The sequence below is a fragment of the Oncorhynchus tshawytscha genome, linkage group LG05 (genome assembly GCF_018296145.1).
Source record: "Oncorhynchus tshawytscha isolate Ot180627B linkage group LG05, Otsh_v2.0, whole genome shotgun sequence".
Taxonomy (NCBI): domain Eukaryota; kingdom Metazoa; phylum Chordata; class Actinopteri; order Salmoniformes; family Salmonidae; genus Oncorhynchus; species Oncorhynchus tshawytscha.
In genome coordinates this window covers 35,824,241-35,846,712 of record NC_056433.1, presented here as the reverse complement: position 1 = coordinate 35,846,712, position 22,472 = coordinate 35,824,241, and the positions used below count along the sequence as shown (strand labels likewise).

Here is a 22,472-nt window from a genome sequence, read left to right as displayed (position 1 = left end):
CCACTACTCAAGGACGCAGAGTATGTGAACAGAGGATCTCCTTATGTGTGGTTCCCTCCTCCCAAGCATGGAGGCGGTGTGATTAAAAATGATTTAATCAATTTTAGAATAAGGCTGTAAAGTAACAAAATTTTGAAAAAGGGAAGGGGCCTGAATACTTTCTGAATGCACTGTATTAGGGATGCACCATTATGACATTTTTGCCCGATCCCAATAACCACAATATTTTCCTTGCCAAAAAAACAATACCGATATTTAACATTTTAGCGGCTTTTTAAGTATTATAGTACAGTTAAATAGTTGAAACACACACACACACAAGTTTTTGTTGGCATTTACGTACAGTGTCTTGCAAAACTATTCATCCCCCCCCAGGAGTTTTTCCTATTTTGTTGCATTACAACCTGTAATTTAAATAGATTTTTATTTGGATTTCATGTAATGGATATACATAAAATAGTCCAAATTGGTGAAATGAATCGGGTTTAAAAATAAAAAATGTAAAAGTGGTACATGCATATGTTTACTCCCTCTTTGCTATGAAGCCCCCAAATAAGATCTGGTGCAACCAATTACCTTCAGAAGTCACATAATTAGTTAGATTGCACACAGGTGGACTTTATTTAAGTGTCACATGATCTGTCACATGATCTCAATATATATACACCTGTTCTGAAAGGCCCCAGAGTCTAACACCACTAAGCAAGGGGCACCACCGAGCAAGCGGCACCGTGAAGACCAAGGAGCTCTCTAAACAGGTCAGGGACAAAATTGTGAGGAAGTACAGACCAGGGTTTTGGATATTAAAAAAAATGAAACTTTGAACATCCCATGGAGCACCATTAAATCCCTTATTAAAAAAATGTGAAGAATATGACACCACAACAAACCTGCCAAGAGAGGGCCGCCCACCAAAACTCACAGACCAGGCAAGGGGGGCATTAATCAGAGAGGCAACAAAGAGACCAAAGATAACCCTGAAGGAGCTGCAAAGCTCCACAGCGGAGATTGGAGTATCTGTCCATAGGACCACTTCAAGCCGTACACTCCACAGAGCTGGGGTTTATGGAAGAGTGGCCAGAAAAAAAGCCATTGCTTAAAGAAAAACATAAGCAAACATGTTTGGTGTTTACCAAAAGGCGTGTGGGAGACTCCCCAAACATATGGAAAAAGGTACTCTGGTCAGATGAGACTAATATTGAGCTTTTTGCCCATAAAGGAAAATGTCTGGGGCAAACCCAACATCTCTCATCACCCTGAGAACACCATCCCCACAGTGAAGCATGGTGGTAGCAGCATCATGCTGTGGGGATGTTTTTCATCGGCAGGGACTGGGAAACTGGTCAGAATTTGAGGAATGATGGATGGCGCTAAATACAGGGAAATTCTTGAGGGAAACTTGTTTCAGGCTTCCAGAGATTTGAGACTGGGATGGAGATTCACCTTACAGCAGGACAATGACCCTTCCAGAGACTTGAGTGGTATAAGGGGAAACATGTAAATGTCTTGGAATGGCCTAGTCAAAGCCCAGACCTCAATCCAATTGAGAATCTGTGGTATGACTTAAAGATTGCTGTACACCAGCAGGAACCCATCCTACTTGAAGGAGCTGGAACAGTTTTGCCTTGAAGAATGTGCAAAAATCCCAGTGGCTAGATGTGCCAAGCTTATAGAGACGTACCCCAAAATACTTGCAGCTGTAACTTCTAAAGGGGGGGGGGTGAATAGTTCTGTACACTAAAGTTTTCGGGTTTTTTGCCTTATTTCTTGTTTGTTTCACAATAAATAAATAAAATTGCATCTTCAAAGTGGTAGGCATGTTGTGTAAATCAAATGATACAAACCCCCCCCAAAATCTATTTTAATTCCAGGTTGTAAGAAAACAAACTAGGAAAAGTGCGAAGGGGGTGAATACTTTCGCAAGGCACTGTATGTCCCCATTACCAGTAAAACATAATCAAAACCTATTTCTTTCACTTGCTTGCTGTGCTGTTTCATAGTTCATTTGCTCAGTCTTGACCAGGATTTCATCATACATGTCAAGCAGTGAAGTTTTGAGCTCTGTCTGTCCGTAGCCTCTCGTCCTCGGTGCGACAGTCACTGTGTCTGTTTCCATCTTGTCCAGCTGTGTCTGTAACATTTCACGTAAACCATTTCTTGTCTGCAACGAAGTAGTGGTCCTTGTACCTAGCATTGAGCATGGTGGCGACACAGTAAAGAGGCTCAGAGAGAATGCCTGTTAAAGAAGTAGTGGTCCTTGTACCTAGCATTGAGCATGGTGGCGACACAGTAAAGAGGCTCAGAGAGAATGCCACCGAATTCACTTGTTCACAGCCTCTTGTAGAATACTTTCGCAAGTTTTAACCCCACAGTCTGTGTCGGCAGTTATGTTGAGCAGGTGTTTCAATGCCATGACAGAGGGTATCACGTCTGCTGCAGACGCAGTTGAAGAGCTTATTTCTCGAGTCAGTTGTTCGAATGGAGCTAGGAGGGTGTTCATGTTTCCAAGTTTCAAACATTTTCTCAAATGCCATTGCAATGGCAGCACCGGTATGAGAACCAGCACATTCTTGAGCAATACGGCTTTCCTCAGTACGAAATCCTCATCAACCCACTGTGCTGTAAGACTTAGCATGCTCATGGGGCTGACGTCGCTGGTCCAAATTTTAGTTGTGAAGCTAATAGCAGTGATGCCCATAGCAAGTATCTCAGGGATGTGTGTTTCAAAAATACTGTGTAACTCCGGTAGGGCAACATCTGAAACACAGCGCATTCTTGGTAGTGTGTACTGGGGCTCGAGGTGCTCGATCAGTTGGCGAAAGCCAACATCATCCACGACAGTGAACGGTTGATTGTCAAGGGCAATGTATTCCATTATCTTGGTGTTAATGGGTTTCACCTTGGAGTTGTCTTGCTGAAATGTTCTTACTCTTTCAAATGACTGCTCGACTTGAACTTGTTTAGTTGTTGGAAGTGTGCGCTTAGTATTTTTCTGCTTTTGTTCTGTGTAGAGCTGTATTTTTCGTGGCGTCATTACGTCATCTTCCTATGTTATAATGGTATGCACGTCAGCTTTGACATCGGTTTTACCCTTCAGCGTTAAACTAGACATCGAGCCGATGTTGGCATTTTTAGCTAATATCATCCGATTCCGATATGCTTACCGATATATCGTGCATCCCTACACTGTGCATTATATATAAAAGCACATTTTTTTGTCCATTTAAAATAACATCAAATTGATCAGAAATACAGTGTAGACATTGTTCATGTTGTAAATGGCTATTGTAGCTGGAAACAGCTGATTTTTTATGGAATATCTACATAGGCGTACAGAGGCCCATTATCAGCAACCATCACTCTGTTCCAATGGCATGTTGTGTTAGCTAATCTAAGTGTATCATTTTAAAAGGCTAGTTGATCATTATAATACCGTTTTGCAATTATGTTAGCACAGCTGAAAACTGAATAGAATAGAAAGAGGAGTGGGAGGCCCCGGTGCACAACTTAGCAAGAGGACAAGTACATTAGGGTGTCTAGTTTGAGAAACAGACGCCTCACAAGTCCTCAACTGGAAGCTTCATTAAATAGTACCCACAAAACACCAGACTCAATGTCAACAGTGAAGAGGCGACTCCGGGATGCTGGCCTTCTAGGCAAAGTTGCAAAGAAAAAGCCATATCTCAGACTGGCCAATAAAAAGAAAATATTAAGATGGGCAAAAGAACGCTGGACAGAGGAACTCTGTCTAGAAGTCCAGCATCCCGAAGTTTTCAGCTATGTGAGAACCCCTTCAAGACTGTTGAAAAAGCATTCCAGGTGAAGCTGGTTGAGAGAATGCCAAGAGTGCAAAGCTGCCATCAAGGCATACAGTGCATTCGGAAAGTATTCAGGCCCCTTCCCTTTTGCCACATTTTGTTCAGTTACAGCCTTATTCTAAAATGTATTAAATAAATACAAATCCTCATCAATCTACACACAATACCACATAATGACAAAGTGAAAACAGGTTTTTTAGACATTTTTGCTAATTTAAAACCTTCAAAAAAAGAAATACCTGATTTACATAAGCTCAGGTGAATCCTTTATCCATTGATCATCCCTGAGCTGTTTCTACAACTTGGAGTCCACCTGTGGTAAATTCAATTGATGGGACATGATTTGGAAAGGCACACACCTGTCTATATAAGGTCCCACAGTTGACATTGCATGTCAGAGCAAAATCCAAGCCATGAGGTCGAAAGACTTGTCTGTAGAGCTCCGAGACAGGATTGTATCGAGGCACAGAGGGTACAAAAACATTTCAGAATTTCTTCCTAGAGCTGGTCGTGTGTGTCCAAATTTTTGACTGGCACTGTAAATATATAAAATTGGGATGGTGAAACATTTTCTGTGTAAACCGTAAATGACTAAAACTAGATAAAAAAGTATGTAGAATAGATCATGGAGCCCGAATAAAATATAGACAGTCAGGGAAAATTCAAAAAATGTCATGGTGCCCCATTGATTTTGTTATAATGTTTAAGTCACTCAGATAGCATAAGACACAGGTCAGCTATAGGCTCTGCATATTTTTACGTTTTTGATCGAAAAGAACTTCAAAATCACCAGGAATTCAGCAAAAAAAAGTACTTTAATTTAGTAAATATTTTCCCCAAGTATTCCCACCAATAAAAAGAGACGTGATCATGTCTCAATGTAATCAAGGCCAATTTGCAGTGTACAAATTATTATATATTCTGGCTCCCCGACCATCTGCTTGGACAAAAATGTCCCGTTGCAAAGTCTAGTTGCCTACCCCTGGCTTAAGAACACAGCAAACACTACTTTACTAGCTTTAAAACTGTAAAAAATGTATCTCGGCATCATGCCAAAATCTGTAGAATTGCAGGAAATGTGTTTTAAGAAAGCGTTTATGCAGCCAAAGAGGAAGGGCTCTAAAATGTTTGGTCGGAATCCACACCATTGGACACGCCTACTACCAAGCCAGCCCCCCCGCCCCCCACGCTAAGGGAAACACTGAAGTGGAATACTCACCATCCTCTCTCTTGCTTTGTGAGAACAGAACACAACACACTAACCTTCTCAAATCATACCCTGTTTCCCCATGTAGTGCACTACTTAGTAGAGAACTGTATAGGGCTTTGGTCGAAGACCGTGCACTATATGGAGAATAGGGTCATTTGAGATCCCCCCCCCTACCTCTCCGGCTCTGCATTGGTCTATCAAAAGGAGGATTGTTGAGGATGTCAGTGCCCACCTCTCTGAAGTGTTCTAAAGGGTGACATTTTCCAAAATGTTCAAATGGAATTCTAAGGTATTGTAGACACCATTGCTTATTATACATGTCTATCTTAACTTTCTGTAATATTGCGCCCTCCTGAACGCCACACTATTGTTCCCCATAACTTGCCTTGTGACTTGAAGGTAGGGCTTAAGGCAGCTCATCTCACCCCATAGAAATTGGATGAGTAGAATGGACAAAGTCAAAATCCACATGGATTTCACCTGGCCCAGCCAATATGTGCGACAAAACACAACTTGCCATTGTTGTTTGTGTAGAACACTGAAAATTCTCATGGATTCCAAGTGATAAGCATCAATTCATTCAACATCCCAACATGGGACATCCAATATGGCCGCTGATCCACATGTAGTGGAACGTTTTTTTCCATTCTACTCATTCTAATTCTATTCCCTGTCCTTTTCCACCCTTCGAAGCTCCGCCCTCTCCAAGATAAACCAAAGGATGTTAAAGCAGGGCACCATCCACCACCCCATTCCTCCTCCTCCCAGTCTTCTCCTCCCTCCCCTCGTTTCCTTCCCTCCCTTGTTAGATTGCACTAATCTATTCCTTAATTAGAACGTCTATCTATGATTGTGTTCTGATTTATGTTCAGCTACAAATATATTATAACGGGAGACAATACTGTGTATTATTACTGTCTGTGTGCTTCGTAGAGAATGGAAACTAAGGCTGTGTCATGGCAACTTTATCAATGCATAACTACTTCATGTGTTTTACTATTAGAGACATCCGCCAGCATACTATCTATGTGTTACATCAGGGGTGGACTACCTTACTCTTAGCGAGCTACTGTGTATGCAGGCTTTCGCTCCAGCCCTGCTCTAACAGCTGATTAGTAGAATCCTGCATTCCCAGTAGCTCTCCAGGAGGACGGTTGGCCCTGGTCTATATGTTACCTGTCATATCCATCTAATGAAATAATGTGTACGCTGATAAATCATTCCTGTAGATCGTAGGTCCACAATGGGATTATTGGTATTTATCCACACTGTCCAGGTGGTTCAGGTATGAGTTGGCATATTGGTGTAACTCGCTGTGCGGAATGATGTAATGTGATGTCTCAGAGGTTTTGGGTTGGAATCTCTGAAAAATGGTCTTTTTGATACACGTTATTGAGATGTGTTGTTTTTTTTTTACCACAATCATTCAACATTGCCTTGTAATCTTCTGCAGAAGTGTCTGTCTGTCACGTTTAGTCTTAGACAAACGGCAGTGTCTGACTGAGTTGGTACTTTTTAATAGGAAAGAGCACCTTGGATTGCTTTCTGTTCTATTGCTGTCCTAATCTGCAAAGTTTTGAATAATACCCAAAAGCCATCTTAAACTTTCTCCATTCTAACAGTATGAATCATACCCCAAAATAGTGACTAAACAAAGCTTGTATATGAAAAATCATATATAAAGTTTAAATTGAAAAATGATCAATAGGCATTTTCTTCCTATTGGTGCTCAGATTGTTTAAAAAAATAAATAATTATATATTCTCCTACTTTACAATTTCTCCTTATCGAAAATATTTTATGTCATTTTCTTAAAATGGCATATGCAATATATTTTTCAGAGGGACTATTTTTGACAAATGTATGTGTAAATCGAGGAAGGAGAAATTTGTATTTTTATTTTAGATTAGTTTTGGATTTGAATCACAAGTCAGAAGTTGAAATTTGACCAAAAACCAGTAAGAACAGAAATAAGAACAAAAATGGGAAGGGTTAGGTTACGTTTTGATTCATTTCTGACTATAAGTGTTGGAACAAGATATCTGAGAGATATTCGTTACACGTTATTTTACAGTCCAGTATTTACCTGGTATTTACTTTGAATTTGCATGGTAGAATAGTAGTTAGTTACCTAATAATTACATTTTAGTTTCTTAGGATTCATTTATAATGTATAATTTGGTTACAGAAGGTTCCACTTAATTTCCTTCCGAATACTAGATAAATACCAGCTAAATAGAGTTGTATGAAATATTAAGTGTACATATCTGAATCCTGACCTTGTGGCCCCTGATCCTCTGTACATGTGCGACAGCCATTGCACAGTGCTGTAGTAGTATTTTTGCTAGACCTGTAGCTGGGTCGTTCCAACAATTCGGTGCCTTTTTGAGAAATCTATCTTGGTAAAAACAAAACGTTTGATTTCGCATCATTTTAACATTATGTCATAAAGAGCACAAGTTCATTTGAATCAAAACATGTTTCCCATCTGAAACAAATCTCAAAAATGACTATAGTAAGTGCCTATTAAGTGCCAAATAAAGTAACAGGGTTGACCGTAACAGGCTTGACCGTAACAGGCTTGACCGTAACAGGGTTGACGATTTCATCTTAAATCAGCCATGGATTCCCTCGTGACAGGGGGAATGACAGCTGGTGGTGTGAGAAAGGGGAGTTTCTAGCCTGTCTATCTATAGGTAACAGGGTCGATGTGTTATGCTCACAAAATGGGCCAAAACAACTAGAACCGCCTCACCTGCTTTTACACTATGATTTGACTATTAGATGTTTAGTGTTTAATAAAAATATTTCAAAAGGAATAGTTTCACCATATTAAAAACAAGAGTTCAATACACGTAACAGGGTTTTACCTTAAAATGCGGGACTGATGTAAATGAATCACTACTCACATTTTAAAGCAATAATCTTCAGAAATGACTTTGGTCAAAGCAACAAACATATCTAGAGCTTTACAATGATGGTGAAACTTGGAGAAATGTTTGGATTAAAGTGGGTTGAAATCGTCCTAGAAGTGACAGGGTTGATATTCATATGGGGGGGATCGGATTTATTGAATTCTCCTTGAGGTCTAAATTAAGGGCACTGCATTTAATATAATAGACTTAAGATTCAATGTTTGTGCATCATATCAATTTAAAATATCAAAGGGACGCAAAAGGCACCCATTTGTGGAACGACCCGGCTGATGATTATATAAAAATATAAAAAATATAAAAAAGCAATATTTGAATGGGGTGAACAATACAATATATAAAGATTTCAATTGAACTTATTTGGAAAATATATTTAATTCATTGAAAAAAACCGATTGGTTTCTTTGTATTAGTAATTTCTCAGTTTTCAAGATGAAATGATTGAATGGAGATTACTACACAGAGGTTGTAGTAATTTGTTTGTAGTTAGCAGTGTACACTGCCGTTTCTGTAACAATGCTAGTGGCAAGGCCAGGTTGGCAACCGCAGAAACAGATTGGCACCAGAGCTACTTTCTATCTAGAGATGGAACTTGGCCTCAGGGGTGAAGAAGGCCAAACCACATCCTGACACAAAGTTAGGCAAGGTAGAAGTTACACTCTAACCTTTGATCCAGGATCAGATACTGTATCTCCTCATCCCCTTTAAGGTTATGATTGAGAGTGTAGGATGACTCTTAAACTGATCCTAGATCTGTGGTTGAGGGAGTGAAACGTCTACCTGTAGCCGTCCTGGCTGACCTTAGGGTTTGACGTCTGGGAGGTTGCCATTTTAACAGGTAACCCTCGCCTCATTGATCTGTCCAGTTAGAGGACTGAATCACTCTACACCAGGTGTCCCGACCTAGGGCACAGTCACATTGTTTTCATATGGGGAGATTCAGATGAGAGGGTTGAGATACAGTCTTGACCCACCATAGCTTTACTCCCAGATGTGTAATTACAGTACTGGGCCCCTAGAGGGTGCCACATAGGCAGATCTGGTGTCCTACTGACAACTTCAGAGTAGCACATTCTGACTACGTCACAAAGCTCTTTAACGTTTCCTTTCCTCATCTCCTTTTGATTAGGTCACTGATGAGAGGGAAATTATATAGGATAGGTGTCTTGTCTTATATCTCTCTTTGTCAAACATGTATAGGCCTATTGGAAAGGAGATGGTATATTGTGTTTGGGCTATTGGGGCATAGTCATGATATGTCAAGTGTACGTATCGTTTCCATGGTGACATGGGTCAGACATTCCTGACCTCCGATATCCACCATTCCACTTCTCGCTGACCCAGGATGTGTTCTTTCTCCAACCAATCGAAACAAATGCCGGAAACTCGGCTTTTTGTGTTCTTCTGTATTACTGCTAAATGTCGGCATATATTTTGATATATTTAACAATGGGGGGGATCTAAAAGTCTAGATATTTTTGGAGTAGAGAGAGGAATGTGTGTATCAGATAATCGTGTCACTTTGTCATGCTCTCTGAAAATCTCTTGGATTCTTGGGAAGAATTCTAGCATCCCTGCTGATTTAATGTACCATTGACAGACTATTTATAAAGATTGAAGTCCTTTGTGAGAAAAAAAAATGGTGGTCTGTCTTTTAATCGGATTCTGGTGTGTGTTCATTGTTGGTTTTGTGTTCAAATTACTAACCTGTCATCTTGGCTCATGGCATACTGTTATGTTGGTTGCAACCAACAAGGTGTCAGTAGTTATACTACGGGTTCAGGACACAGGCTTTGGCCTTCTCTCTTTCCTCGGCCCGTCTTTGTACATTGCTTATCCCAGCTCATGGCATTAGGAATGTCCAGTGCTCTGAGTGGCCAGACGCTAGCACAGCACACCACATCAACGATGTGATCCTCCATCTTACAACTCAACAACTCCAGCAGGCTTTCACATTTTGTTTTTACACTTCAAACATTAAAAAGAGTCTTTGGTACTTTTGTTTACTTTTTAGCCAGTAGTTCTTAAAAGTAGCGCTCGTGAGCCAAAAGTGGTCCCCGAGAATCGGTGCAGATATGTGCGCTACGTCATTGCTCTCTCGGTTTGCCGTGTGTGCATCGTGCTAGCTGTCGCTCAAATGACGAGTGGCTGAAGCTCATTGGCTAGAAATCAAATTGAAATAGGGGGCTGGCCTACGTGGGGGAAAATGTAAAGGAAATGGCACATCACAGCTTCCAGAAAAACACTTGCTTTGAAACTAGGGATATCATGGCTAATAGAGATAAGACAGTAATTCTGCTGGTTTATGCATGTATGCAGCCTACCCATTGACACATACAGCCCAAAGTGAGAGGTTTAAAAATATATATATTTTAGTCACCAAAGTTCCGGAGCGTGTCTTTAATAGCAGCAAGGACGGACTGGGACCAGAAATCTTCACGGGTATTTCTGAAACACTGGCCCATTATTTTTGCACCGGTGTCTGTGAAATGGGACAGCAGCCAATTAGCTAAATGATGATCAGTACTGTACTGGAGTGCCTGCAATCCTCAGGGCCAGGTTAATGCAGGGGCTGAAGCCACTGGTCCCAGGCCCATGGGGGACCCAAGATGCAGCCCCCCTCTTTGCTTGACATCATGGGAAAATCAAAAGAAATCAGCCAAGACCTCATAAAAAAATCTCCACAAGTCTGGTTCATCCTTGGGAGTAATTTCCAAAAGCCTGAAGGTACCACGTTCATCTGTACAAACAATAGTACGCAAGTATAAACACCGTGGGACCACACAGCCGTCATACCGCTCAGGAAGGAGACGCATTCTGTCTCCTAGAGATGAACGTACTTTGGTGTGAAAAGTGCAAATCAATCCCAGAACAACAGCAAAGGGGCTTGTGAAGATGCTGGAGGAAACAGGTACAAAAGTATCTATACCCACAGTAAAACGAGTCCTACATTGACATAACCTGAAATGCCGCTCAGCAAGGAAGAAGCCACTGCTCCAAAACCGCCATGAAAAAACCAGACTATGGTTTGCAACTGCACATGGGGACAAAGATCGTACTTTCTGGAGAAGTGTCCTCTGGTCTGATGAAACAAAAATAGAACTGTTTGGCCATAATGACCATTGTTATGTTCGGAGGAAAAGGGGGAGGCTTGCAAGCCGAAGAACACCATCCCAACCGTGAAGCACGGGGTGGCAGCATCATGTTGTGGGGGTGCTTTGCTGCAGGAGGGACTAGTGCACTTCACAAAATGGATGGCATTATGAGGATGGAAAATGGGCCAAAATTCACCCAACTTATTGTGGGAAGCTTGTGGAAGGCTACCCGAAACGTTTGACCCAAGTTAAACAATTTAAAGGCAATGCTACCAAATACTAATTGAGTGTATGTAAACTTCTGACCCACTGGGAATGTGATGAAAGAAATAAGAGCTGAAATAAATCACTCTACTATTATTCTGACATTTCACATTCTTAAAATAAAGTGGTGATCCTAATTGACCTAAGACAGAATTTTTACTAGGATTAAATGTCACGATTTGAGAAAAAATGAGTTTAAATGTAGTTGGCTAAGGTGTATGTGAACTTCCGACTTCAACTGTATTATATATATATATATATATATATATGTGTTTAACAGTCAAAAGTTTGGACACACATACTCATTCAAGGGTTTTTTCTTTATTTTTACTATGTTCTACATTGTAGAATAATAGCGATGACCTCAAAACTATGAAATAGCACATATGGAACTATGTAGTAAAACAAATCAACATATTTTATATTTGAGATTCTTCAAAGTAGCCACCTTTTGCCTTGATGACAGCTTTGCACACTCTTGGCATTCTCTCAACAGCTGTCAACTTCCGACTTCAACTGTTGGCCTTGAAATACATCCACAGGTACACCTCCAATTGACTCAAATGATGTCAATTAGCCTATCAGAAGCTTCTAAAGCCATGCCATCATTTTCTAGAATTTTCCAAGCTGTTTAAAGGCACAGTCAACTTAGTGTATGTAAACCTCTGACCCACTGGAATTGTGATACAGTGAATTATAAGTGAAATAATCTGTCTGTAAACAATTGTTGTAAAAATGACTTGTCATGCACAAAGTAGATGTCCTAACTGACTTGCCAAAACTATAGTTTGTTAACAAGAAATTTGTGGAGTGGTTGAAAAACAAGTTTTAATGACTCCAACTTGTAAATTTCCGACTTCAACTGTATTGCCTCCTAATATTGTACAATAAAAAAAAACAGCCCTTAATCTGTCCCTGGCAATCCTCACACCCATCAGTACTGTAGGCCGAATACACACTCCCATCAGTACTGTAGGCCGAATACACACTCCCATCAGTACTGTAAGCTGCCCGAGGCACCAGCAATACACACTCCCACCACTACTGTAGGTACTAAACCGGGAAAGGCTAGGTGGCTTCTATGGGCGAGAGTGACAGTTACCAGCGGCACCTCCAGCTCTTTAAGGAAGGTGATGCCACTCCATAAGGCAATGCTAGCTCAAACTAACCACAGGCAGTGAACAACAAGTTTAGCTACCCTACATCAGCAGTGAGCAGTGCAAACATTTAGTAATAATGTACAGTGCAGAACACTTGGGTTGGCAGAGCATCTGCTTGCAATATAGTAAGTGCAAAATAGACAGAAAGGAAGAAGCTTACTGTAGTTGTTATTGTTGAGGCCCTTCGTGTACCTCATACCCTTTCGTCTGTTGTTGAACTCTTCCATTCGTGCATCATTGGAATAGTAGGATAGAGTTATGCCTAAACACTCATCTAAAGTCAGTTTGAGTGTTTCCTTCCGGAATAATTAATGGTAAGATTGGAGAGGGTTGGAGCTAGTAGTGTTGCAAAAATCTGGTAACTTTCCCAAAATTCCCCAGTTTTCCTGAAATCCCGGCTGGAAGATTCCCGGAATAGGCAGGAATCTGGAACCAACCTGGATTTCTGGAAAACCTGGGAATCTTGGGAGAGTTACTGGATTTTTGCAACCCTAGGTGGAGCCGATCCTTGATCATTGGGCAACCTTAATCTGGAGCTGCCATCCCCATAATTATAATTACCATGGCCAGTTTATTGTCCATGCTTTTAATTGATCAAGTTTTCCTCCCTAATCTTCTGTTGCTGCAGCAGCCAGACCAGCTGGCAATCTGATGCAAGCGCTCTGGTTTAGGCAGTTTACTACCAATACAAATCCCATGCATCTTTGGTGAGGAACATGAAGAGTGTGTGTGAGCCATTCTCACTGTAGCTCTAAGCATGTGTTGTTTACACCCAGATAGAGACACATATGCAGCCCCTGCCCACATCTTAGGTGGAGGCTGCAGTTAACCTGTCTGAGACCAGGTGCCCTCTCACCTTTCCCCTTCTCTCTCTCCCTTCCTGTCATCCACTCTTGTACCTTCCTCCCCATCTTCTTCCTCCCTCCTTCCCTCCCTCCCCTGTCCTGTTATCCGTGGCTGAGGGCTTGAGATGGCTTACCAGGGCCTTTAATCTCTCCATAATGATATCATCACCCCCCTCTCTCTCTCTACGCCCCATTTACACTCCTCTATGGAGAGAGGGAGGGAGGAAGGAAAGGAGCGGAGTGAGGGTTAGCGGTTTAGGGAAGGTCACTGATGAGCTCAGTGGAGGAGGAGGAGGAGGAGGAGGAGGAGGAGGAAAATGAGTAACCCTCAGCCTTTCGTAGGAGCCCCACACACACACACACACACACACACACAGAGGCGGGTAGGCCTGGCGTCTGAGATGTCGATGGAAGACAGTTCCATGGAGGAGTTGGTGGACCAGGGGTTAGGGATGGAGGAGACGGGACTGAGGAGGCCCTCTTTCAGGGAGACCTACCACCACGACTCCCTGCTGGCTCCAGACACAGACTTCATGATAGGTATGGGAGGGCTAAAGGTGTGGAGAATGGAGAGGTGGGGTAGAATTTGCATAGGTAAAGTAACAGAAGGACAGGTTCTTGAGGGGGGGGGTCTTTGAATTTGTTAAAATTGTATAATTATATTTTGGCAAAGCTTCACTCACTTGGGGGTATTGGTGTCAGTGGATTAATAACAGGAGGCGTATGTGTGGGTATGCAGCAGGGTTGTGAACTTGTTATATGAATAGACATCTGATCATTCTGCCATTCACAAACCACACCATCTGGGAGAGGAGAAACCCAGATGACTTCCCTCCATCATCATCTCTGCTACAGGCCTCGGGTTTAGTTATGTTTTCTAAATGTTTGTTTTAGGGTTGTTGCCACGTTGTGTAGCGTGAGTTGACATAATCCCATTAGCATGCGTGTGTATAACCTGCGTGTGAGCGTGTGTGGGTAGGCTATGCAGCAGCAGCAGAGATTGAGCTGTGTTCTACTAATTCCCTTTTCCAGGTCTGGGATTATGGGCTATTCTAATCCCGGTCCCATATGGGGACTCTGGTGGTGGCACAGGCCTGATGTCACAGCCAAAGACAGGAACAGAAACACTAAGTCACAGAGACACATGTAGCAGCCTTTACCTGGACGCATACAGTATGGCTACATAGAGAGGCTTACCTCCTGACCATTCGTTTAGTTTATTAGTTTAGTTTATTGGTCTTTCAGTATAATTTCCGGCCTCTTCACAGTTCTCATTAAAAACACTGACTGACTGTACGGTTAAAATAAAAATAAAATTAAATAAATACAACATATTTAAAGTGCTAAAAATGCACAACTCCAAAAATCTATTTTCATTTAGGAGCCTGCTGAAATAAGGTGTTGGTGATCTCTTGTATCTCTCCGTTAGACTTCTGGGATGGCCAGTTAGTTTTCTTCTACTATGATGACCTGTAACCAGCCTTAGAAATTGGTCTTCACCCGTTTTCTGATCAAATCGAGGCACAGTTTAGTACGTCTGTCAGATAGCGTGCCCAAGCTGAAGGTACTGTAGACATATAATAGCTACTGTAGATAAATAATTATAGTAGCTACTACAATCTGTGGTCTTCTTGACCCCCTATTTAGGGAAGACTGCTTTAGATGCACCTGGTGCCCCCTGTGAGATCTCCTGTGTACTGGCACGGTGTGTCAGTCACTGGTGTGTCAGCACCGGTTGTGTCTCACCTTTAGCCACCAATAGTCCGAGTGACATGTACTCCTGTAAATAGAAGACCTGGAAAGACCTGGACCTTAGTCCGTTCCGCTCTGACATCGCTCGTCCATATGTATATAGTCGGAGCTAGAAGCACAAGCATTTCGCTTACACCCGCAATAACATCTGCTAATCACGTGTGTGTGTGACCAATAACATTTGATTTGATCGATGAACTGGACAAGCTGCTTACAGGAGAACAACAAATGGACACGGAACCTGCACTAGGGTGAGAAGAGAGGAGAGGAGCATTAAAGATGATTCTCTCTCGCTCCTTGCTTTATATCGCTCTTTTGCTTCTCTCTCATTCTGTCTAACTCTCCATCTATCACGCCCTCTATCTCTCTCTCTCTCCATCTTTCTTTCTGTCCATCTCTCTTTTTCTCTGACAAAGTTTATCGGGGTGGGGGTGGGGTCACTCGTACCAAAGAGGCTCAGTCTGGGGGATTATCATTGTGCTACTGAATAACGCACACAAAACATACACACACTCCAAACCCTACCGTTCAGGCTGAATTTGAGAGGATAGCAAGAGTGTGTAAGCATGATCAAACACTAACCCTAACCCCTACACACACACACACACACAGACACACACACACACACACACACACACACACACACAATCTCAGATCAAGGCTTTAAGCGATGTTGTAAACATCAGCGTGCCCTACATTGGCAGACACCAACCAGAGAGAGAGAGAGAGAGAGAGAGACAGGGGAAGGGTGATAAAGGAGAGATAGATAATATCAACATTTCATAACCTCACCATGGACTCCATCTGGACTGGGATTCTACTCTTTCTGATCTGGATGTGATGCAGTTAGAGAGGTAGAGAGGCGAGGAAGAGAAGAGATCTCTGCTGTACGTACTTGTTATCATCTTGGTGCGAGGCTGACGGGAGAGGACAGAAGAGGAGAGGAAGAGAGGAAAGAGGAGAGCTCCGTGTGGGTTCTACTGTGTGTGTGACGAAACTGGAACAGTGGATGGAGCAGTGGAGATGAGACCCTAGCAGACACTAGCCAGCGGAACACACAGATAAAGAAAAAGAGAGAGAGAGAGAGAGAGACGACCGTCACTCGGATGGAGGAAGAAGATATCGTCTGTCAGACAGTGAAAGAGAGGAGGAGGAGGAGGAGGTCTGGAGCGGAGGAAGGGTCAACCAGTATGAAGAATCTTTTTGACAACTCCTCACCCCACAGAGTTTCCAATGGTACACGACAGCTTTCTGTTCTGTTTGTTTGTTTACTATTCCACCAGTCATTTATTACCATCTTTCTCAATGGGATTACGTCTACTAAAACCACACAGATGGTGTCTATTGTCTTGGTCTTTGTATTAGCGAATGTATTCAATTTAATCTCTGTGGTCTTACTCTCATATGGTTCAAGTTTTCGATCTCTTTCGTTTAAAAATGATTTTATGCCCATTTACAAAATGGTACCATTTCTTAGGATTGTTCTTCCTATTGATGTCACTTATAGAAAATGGTCTCTTGGTTTTTATGCGAGTGGAATCTGTCAGACGGGATGCAGATGCCTGTCTGTTGTCTGTGGCGTGTGTGTTGTTTGTATCAGCTTCTATGTCTACAGCATTTCATTTTTTTTGTGAGCGATATGTCTGAAGTGTGAAGACTTCACTTTGATGAGTCTGTATCGCTCACCTGGAACCATCAGAAACTCTTGGGTGGCTGCTAACATGGTCTTTCATTGCCCAATGGCCAGCGGCTTTGGTGGTGCTGGCTAGGTACAAATGGCTTTAGCTCAAAGGATTACAATGACCTATGTTGCTACCTTAACCTGGTGGCAGGCGGGATGGACATAGTGGACCATCTGACGTACCTGGAGCAGTGGCTTTAGCTCAGTGGGCTAACTCAATCGATGGTTGTGCTCCCCAGATGACCGTAGCTCTGCTGCGAGTGGCGTGGACGTGGCGGACCGCCTGACGTACCTGGAGCAGCGGATGCAGATGCAGGAGGATGAGATCCAGCTGCTGAAAATGGCCCTGGCCGACGTCCTCAAGAGACTCAACATCTCAGAGGAACACCAGGCCGCCAACACCAAGAAAGGGCCTGCTGGGAAAGGTACACAAGCACACACACACATTTACGCTTACATTTTAGTCACTTAGCAGACGTTCTTATCCAGAGTGACTTACAATTCATCTCAAGATAGCTAGGTGGGACAACCTTATATCAGTCATAGAAAGTAAATTTTTCCTTAATAACATAGCTAACACCAAGTCAGAGCTGGAAAGGGTTTTGGGGGGGGAGGGTTCAGATGTTTTTGGAAGATGGGCAGGGACTGCTGTCTGCTTCAGGGGAAAGCTGGTTCCACCATTGGGGTACCAGGATAGAGAAGAGCTTGGACTGGGCTGAGCGGGAGCTGCCCTCCCATAGTAGTGCTTAGGTTGGGATGTAGGGTTTGAGCATAGCCTGACGGTAGGGAGGGGCAGTTCCTCTTGCTGCTCCGCAGGCAAGCACCATGGTCTTGTAGTGGATGCAAGCTTCGACTGGAAGCCAGTGAAGGAGCGGGGTGACATGAGAGCACTAGGGAAGGTTGAAAACCAGGCGGGCTTCAGCGTTCTGGATAAGTTGCAGGGGTTTGATGGCACAAGTGGGGAGCCCAGCCAACATTGAGCTGCAGTAGTCCAGACGGGAGAGGACAAGTGCCTGGATCAGGACCTGCGCCGCTTCCTCTGTGGGGTAGGGTCGTACTCTAGGGATGTTGTAGAGTATGACCCTCCAGGAGTGGATCACTGCTTTGATGTTTTAAGAGAACGACAGGGTGTTGTCCAGGGTCACACCAAGGTTCTTTGCACTCTGGGAGGGTAACACTGTGGAGGTGTCAACCGTTATGGATTGGTCTTTGAGCGGACAGGCCTCCTCCTGGAAGAAGAGCAGTTCCGTCTTGTCGAAGTTGAGCTTGAGGTGGTGGGTCGCTGTCACAGGCCGGCTCAAAGCCTGTGGCAAAAATGAGGGGACACGAACAACAGGTATAGGCCAATCAAAAAGGTTCTTTATTATAAACCAAACTACTAACTTTAAACAAAGAAAAAGGAATGAGGTGTGAAAGTATCATAATGTAAGGTGTATGTAAAGTGCAGGGATGTGTGAATCTGTGTGTGTGAATGACTGAGTGAAAACTATGCAAAACAGGATCATACCTGGAGGAGCAGAGAGAGACAAGAGTGATTAGTGAAGCAGTTTAAATAACCTGAGCCAGGTGATTCCAATCACTAACGACCCTCCTCTGCCTGCAGGAGGAACTGCCCCTGCACTGCAGAGGGGCCGTGACACCCCCCTCCTTAAAATGAGGGTCCCTCCCTCAACCCAAATTTCGGCCCAACATATTCAAAACAAGAAAATTCCCCAACAAGAAAAAAAAGGATACCAGTCCCGGCTCCTAGTAGTGGACCCATGTCCGCCCCTCAAACTCAGCAGCCCTGGTACCTGGGGAGCAATTTAAGAGGAAATAGGTGCAGACAGCCCGTAGGGGTCAGCAGAGAGAAGATACAAACTAGGTTAAAGGAGCACGGGACAGAGCATCAGCAATGATATTATCCTTACCACTAATGTGTCTAATATCAAGGTTGAATGGTTGCAAGAACAAAGCCCAACGCATCAGGCGCTGGTTGGGATTTTGCAGGGACCTCAGAAAAATCCAAGTTGAGATATCTGCCAGGCACGCAGAGATGCATGTCGCCACCTGGGTGTCATAAGGGGGAATGAGAAAAGTAGTTGAGTGTCATTCGCATAGCAATGATAGGAGAGACCATGTGAGGATACGACGGAGCCGAGTGACTTGGTGTATAGAGAGAAGAGGAGAGGGCCTAGAACCATGCCCTGGGGGACACCAGTAGTGAGAGTACATGGTGCAGATCCAGATCCTTCCACGTCACCTGGTAGGAGCGTCCTGCCTGAGTGTGCATAGCCTTTAGACGCCCAGCCCTGGAGGACCTGATGGTTCACGGTGTCGAAGGCAGCGGATAGATCTAGGAGGATTAGTAGAGAGGAGAGAGTCAGTTTTGGCAGTGAGGAGAGTGTCTGTGACACAGACGAGAGCAGTCTTGGTTGAGTGACTCGTCTTGAAGGTTAGGGTCAAGAAGATTGTTCTGAGAGAGATAACGAGAAAGTTGATAAGAGACAGCACGCTCAAGTTTTTTTAGAAAGAAAAGAAAGAAGGGATACAGGTCTAGCACTTTTGACGTCAGAGGAGTCGAGTGTTGGTTTCTTGAGGAGGGGTCAACTCGGGCCATTTTGAAGTCAGAGGACACCCACACACACCCACACACACATAAAAACATACACTTACACCCTCCTCACCCATATTTCCCCTATGCAACAGCAGCTAGGCCTGTGTCTCTGGCCCTGCCGTCCAGACCATCAATGAACAGCCCTGCCTCTTTGAAGAAGAGTTACACAACCTCCACACTGCCCTCTACATCCACCGCACGGAACTACAGCCCCTTACCACCAGCATCAGCCAAGAGGTACAGTACACAATCACTAACCATCACCTGCAAACACAGAGAGGTACAGTACGATTACTATCCCTCTACTCTAACTCTAGCACTAGATACATTTCACCAAATTGATCACACTTTCGGTTTTCTCACTCTTTCCAACGCCCTCCCCCCCCTCCCCCCTCAGTGGTGTGAAGAGTCCGGTAGGCAGTGTGAAGGAGAGTCCATGTATCTCTAAAATGTCTCGGCCTGGCCCCCGACCTGGCCCCGCAGGGTCCACAGCCCCCGGCAGTAAGAAAGCTGAAAGGTAGGTACATCTATGGCAGTAGGCCTAACAGAGAAGAGCTGTTTAAATGTGCTCTGAATGTACTGTTCTAGTCTATACGTCTCTTACGTTTTCTCAAATAGATCTCCAGAGCAGGAGTTACAACTCTGGTCCTTGAAGGTCTGCTGGTTTGCATGATTTTTCTTTTCAATCGGATACAGGCGTATATCTGTGTCTGGGTAACCTGGTATAACAACTAAAAGCAGCAGTACTGTGGCCCTCGTGGACAAGAGTTGTCCATCCTTGTTCTAGACTAGAGCATGAGATTAACAATACTTTCCCTGCTTGTATGATGGAGCCTAACTTCTCCTTTCTCATTCTCTCCTGGCAGCAAAACCAAGGAGCCTGCAGCCAGTGTCGGTAAGAAAATGATTGAATTTCTACTGTAGTGTGCTCTTCCCACAGGCAGAGGGCAGCACTGAGCTGTACAACAGGACCTTGGGGAGAGGAATGGCCAGATTAATGGGAAACAGCTGTTGGTTAGATTGATCCTACTGTAAAATGCCATTGGTAAATGGAATGAGTGCCGAGGTTCGAGTGGATGCTATACCTCCCAGATAGACTGACCTGCTTCTGTGTTTCGTCCGTAGGGTCGAGGCAGGTGACGCACTGTAAAGGTAGGCCTCAGTCCAACCTCCTGGAATAACACTCTTAACCGTCTACAGGGTATGTTAGTCTAGCTCTGTATACTATGCCTGCATACTCCACCGCCTGTTCCTGATCCCATGCATTATCTATCTCGAGAAAAGACAATGTCTGTCAAGTTTTATGAAATCAAATCTTATCTGTGGCAAATACATCTTCTGGTTTCTAATGTATGAGTCAGCACTGTATTTGAACACTTGTTTTATCCTTCTCTCTCATTTTCTCACCATGTCTCACCATGACTTCTCATCCCCTCCCATTCCCCCTCCTCCACACACATCCTCCCTTCTCTTGCTGTCATCTCCACCCTTTCCCCTCGCACCCCAACACTTCAACCCCTTACCACCTGCTCACACCTACAAAACTTCATTTTGTCCCCTACTCTCACCCTTGGCCGTCACCCTTACCCCTCATTTCACCTCTTCACTTAGTGACTATGCAGATCTATCTGAACCCCCTAACAAGAAGGACTGGGTCTTCTGAAGCGGCCAAATCAGCCCCCACGGTCCCCAACTCTAGACCCACCAGAACCCCCACCCCTTCTCAGACCAAAGGAGGCCCCCCCACCTCAGACCGAACTAAGCCCGAGACATGCAAAACCCCCTCGCCTTCACCCTCCCCCTGCAGAAAAGCACCAATCAGAATACGTATTCTTCTATGGAAATGTCCAATTACAAAAGCCCCCTCAAATCACCAAGCCAGTACTTCCAAATCTGTTACTAAGGCAATAGGGTAGGCTAGGAGGAGGTAGAGGTTGCTCCTAACCATTGGTCTAGGTTCAGATAAAAGGTTAAGGTTAGGATTGGGGGAGGGTAATCTGATTCTAGATCTGTGGTTAAGGGCAGCTTCTACGTCAAGCTCTTACAAGTGTAGTGGGTCTGTAAGCGAACTCGGTTTTCACGATGTTTGAAAAATGTTTGTGTTTCTAGCAATGTGCGCGAATTTAGAAGTAGAGGTCGTCTTCAGTAATGTTTGAGATTGACTGATTAGTTACACCGTTTTGGTTTTGAGGTGTTTAGTTTCACCTGCAGTAAAGGGAATAGTGAGTTTGTTTGTTTTGTTGCTTTTCCTAGCACCATCCGTGACCATAGTCCTCTCACCTTTTTCACGTTTCATTTCTTACATATTTCTGTCAACTGAAAGCCTGTGGGGTTTTTTTCTCCTGATCCTTTCTGTTTTAATGTCTCCATTTTGTGTGTGTGCTTTGTAGTTTTACTTCAGTAAAATATAGATAGATTTGTAGATTTACTTTAGTAAAATATGAATCATCTCCCTGACTTTGGGGATGTATGAGTGAATTCTCTTATTTGGTTTATGAGTGTATTTGTCTGGTCTCTGTTGACAGCCATTAAACATTTCAGTCATCACCTACTTTGACTACTGTCTATGTAATAATCTCAATGTAATAATGTCATAACAATGGACAGTATTATTACAAGATATTTCCATGGTGTTTTGAGTTCGTGTGTGTGTGTGTGTGTGTGTGTGTGTGTGTGTGTGTGTGTGTGTGAGCAGCACCCTCTTGTGGAGATACGTAGTGGGACAGAGACTCTGCCGTCCGACTCGCAGAAACTGTAAGCCTAGGCATACACGAGGATCAGAATGCTAGATTTATGCGCCCAAACACTCAGTGAAAACATTAAATTAGGTTGGCTAGTTTACAGTAGTTGAGTCAGTCATCGTCCCACTGATGTTGTCCTTGGCCCCGCACTTTGCCTGCATACAGGTGTCAGGTGTCCTGGCCCCAAAACCGCATCACCCACACGACTAAAGGACTCGACTTGTGTTTAACCTTATAACCCCATCTGTTTAGGCCTACCTGTCAGAGAGGAACAGGCAAACAGCTGGCCATCACACCCGTCGTGTAGACGACTGACATGGGCTCAAAGGGATGGATATGACAGGGAAATCCAATTCCCATCATCATGGAGGCCTACT

General features: G+C 43.5%; 1 protein-coding gene across 5 annotated transcripts in view; it reads left to right on the top strand.

The window, feature by feature from the left end:
- LOC112250564 (bromo adjacent homology domain-containing 1 protein) overlaps positions 1–21,905 on the top strand; it is an 86,452-nt gene extending 64,547 nt beyond the window's left edge. Inside the window, exons 3-8 of one of the 5 annotated variants that reach the window (XM_024420819.2) lie at positions 16,998–17,183; positions 19,447–19,591; positions 19,752–19,871; positions 20,221–20,249; positions 20,480–20,506; positions 20,966–21,905. In XM_024420819.2, the coding sequence (XP_024276587.2) occupies positions 16,998–17,183; positions 19,447–19,591; positions 19,752–19,871; positions 20,221–20,249; positions 20,480–20,506; positions 20,966–21,270 (812 nt within the window). In that variant the 3' untranslated portion in view covers positions 21,271–21,905. Of the gene's footprint in view, positions 1–16,997; positions 17,184–19,446; positions 19,592–19,751; positions 19,872–20,220; positions 20,250–20,479; positions 20,556–20,965 lie in introns of all 5 variants that reach the window. The other 4 variants (XM_042321843.1, XM_042321844.1, XM_042321846.1 and 1 more) reach the window with 4 other exon arrangements.
- Positions 21,906–22,472: the final 567 nt, after the last annotated feature.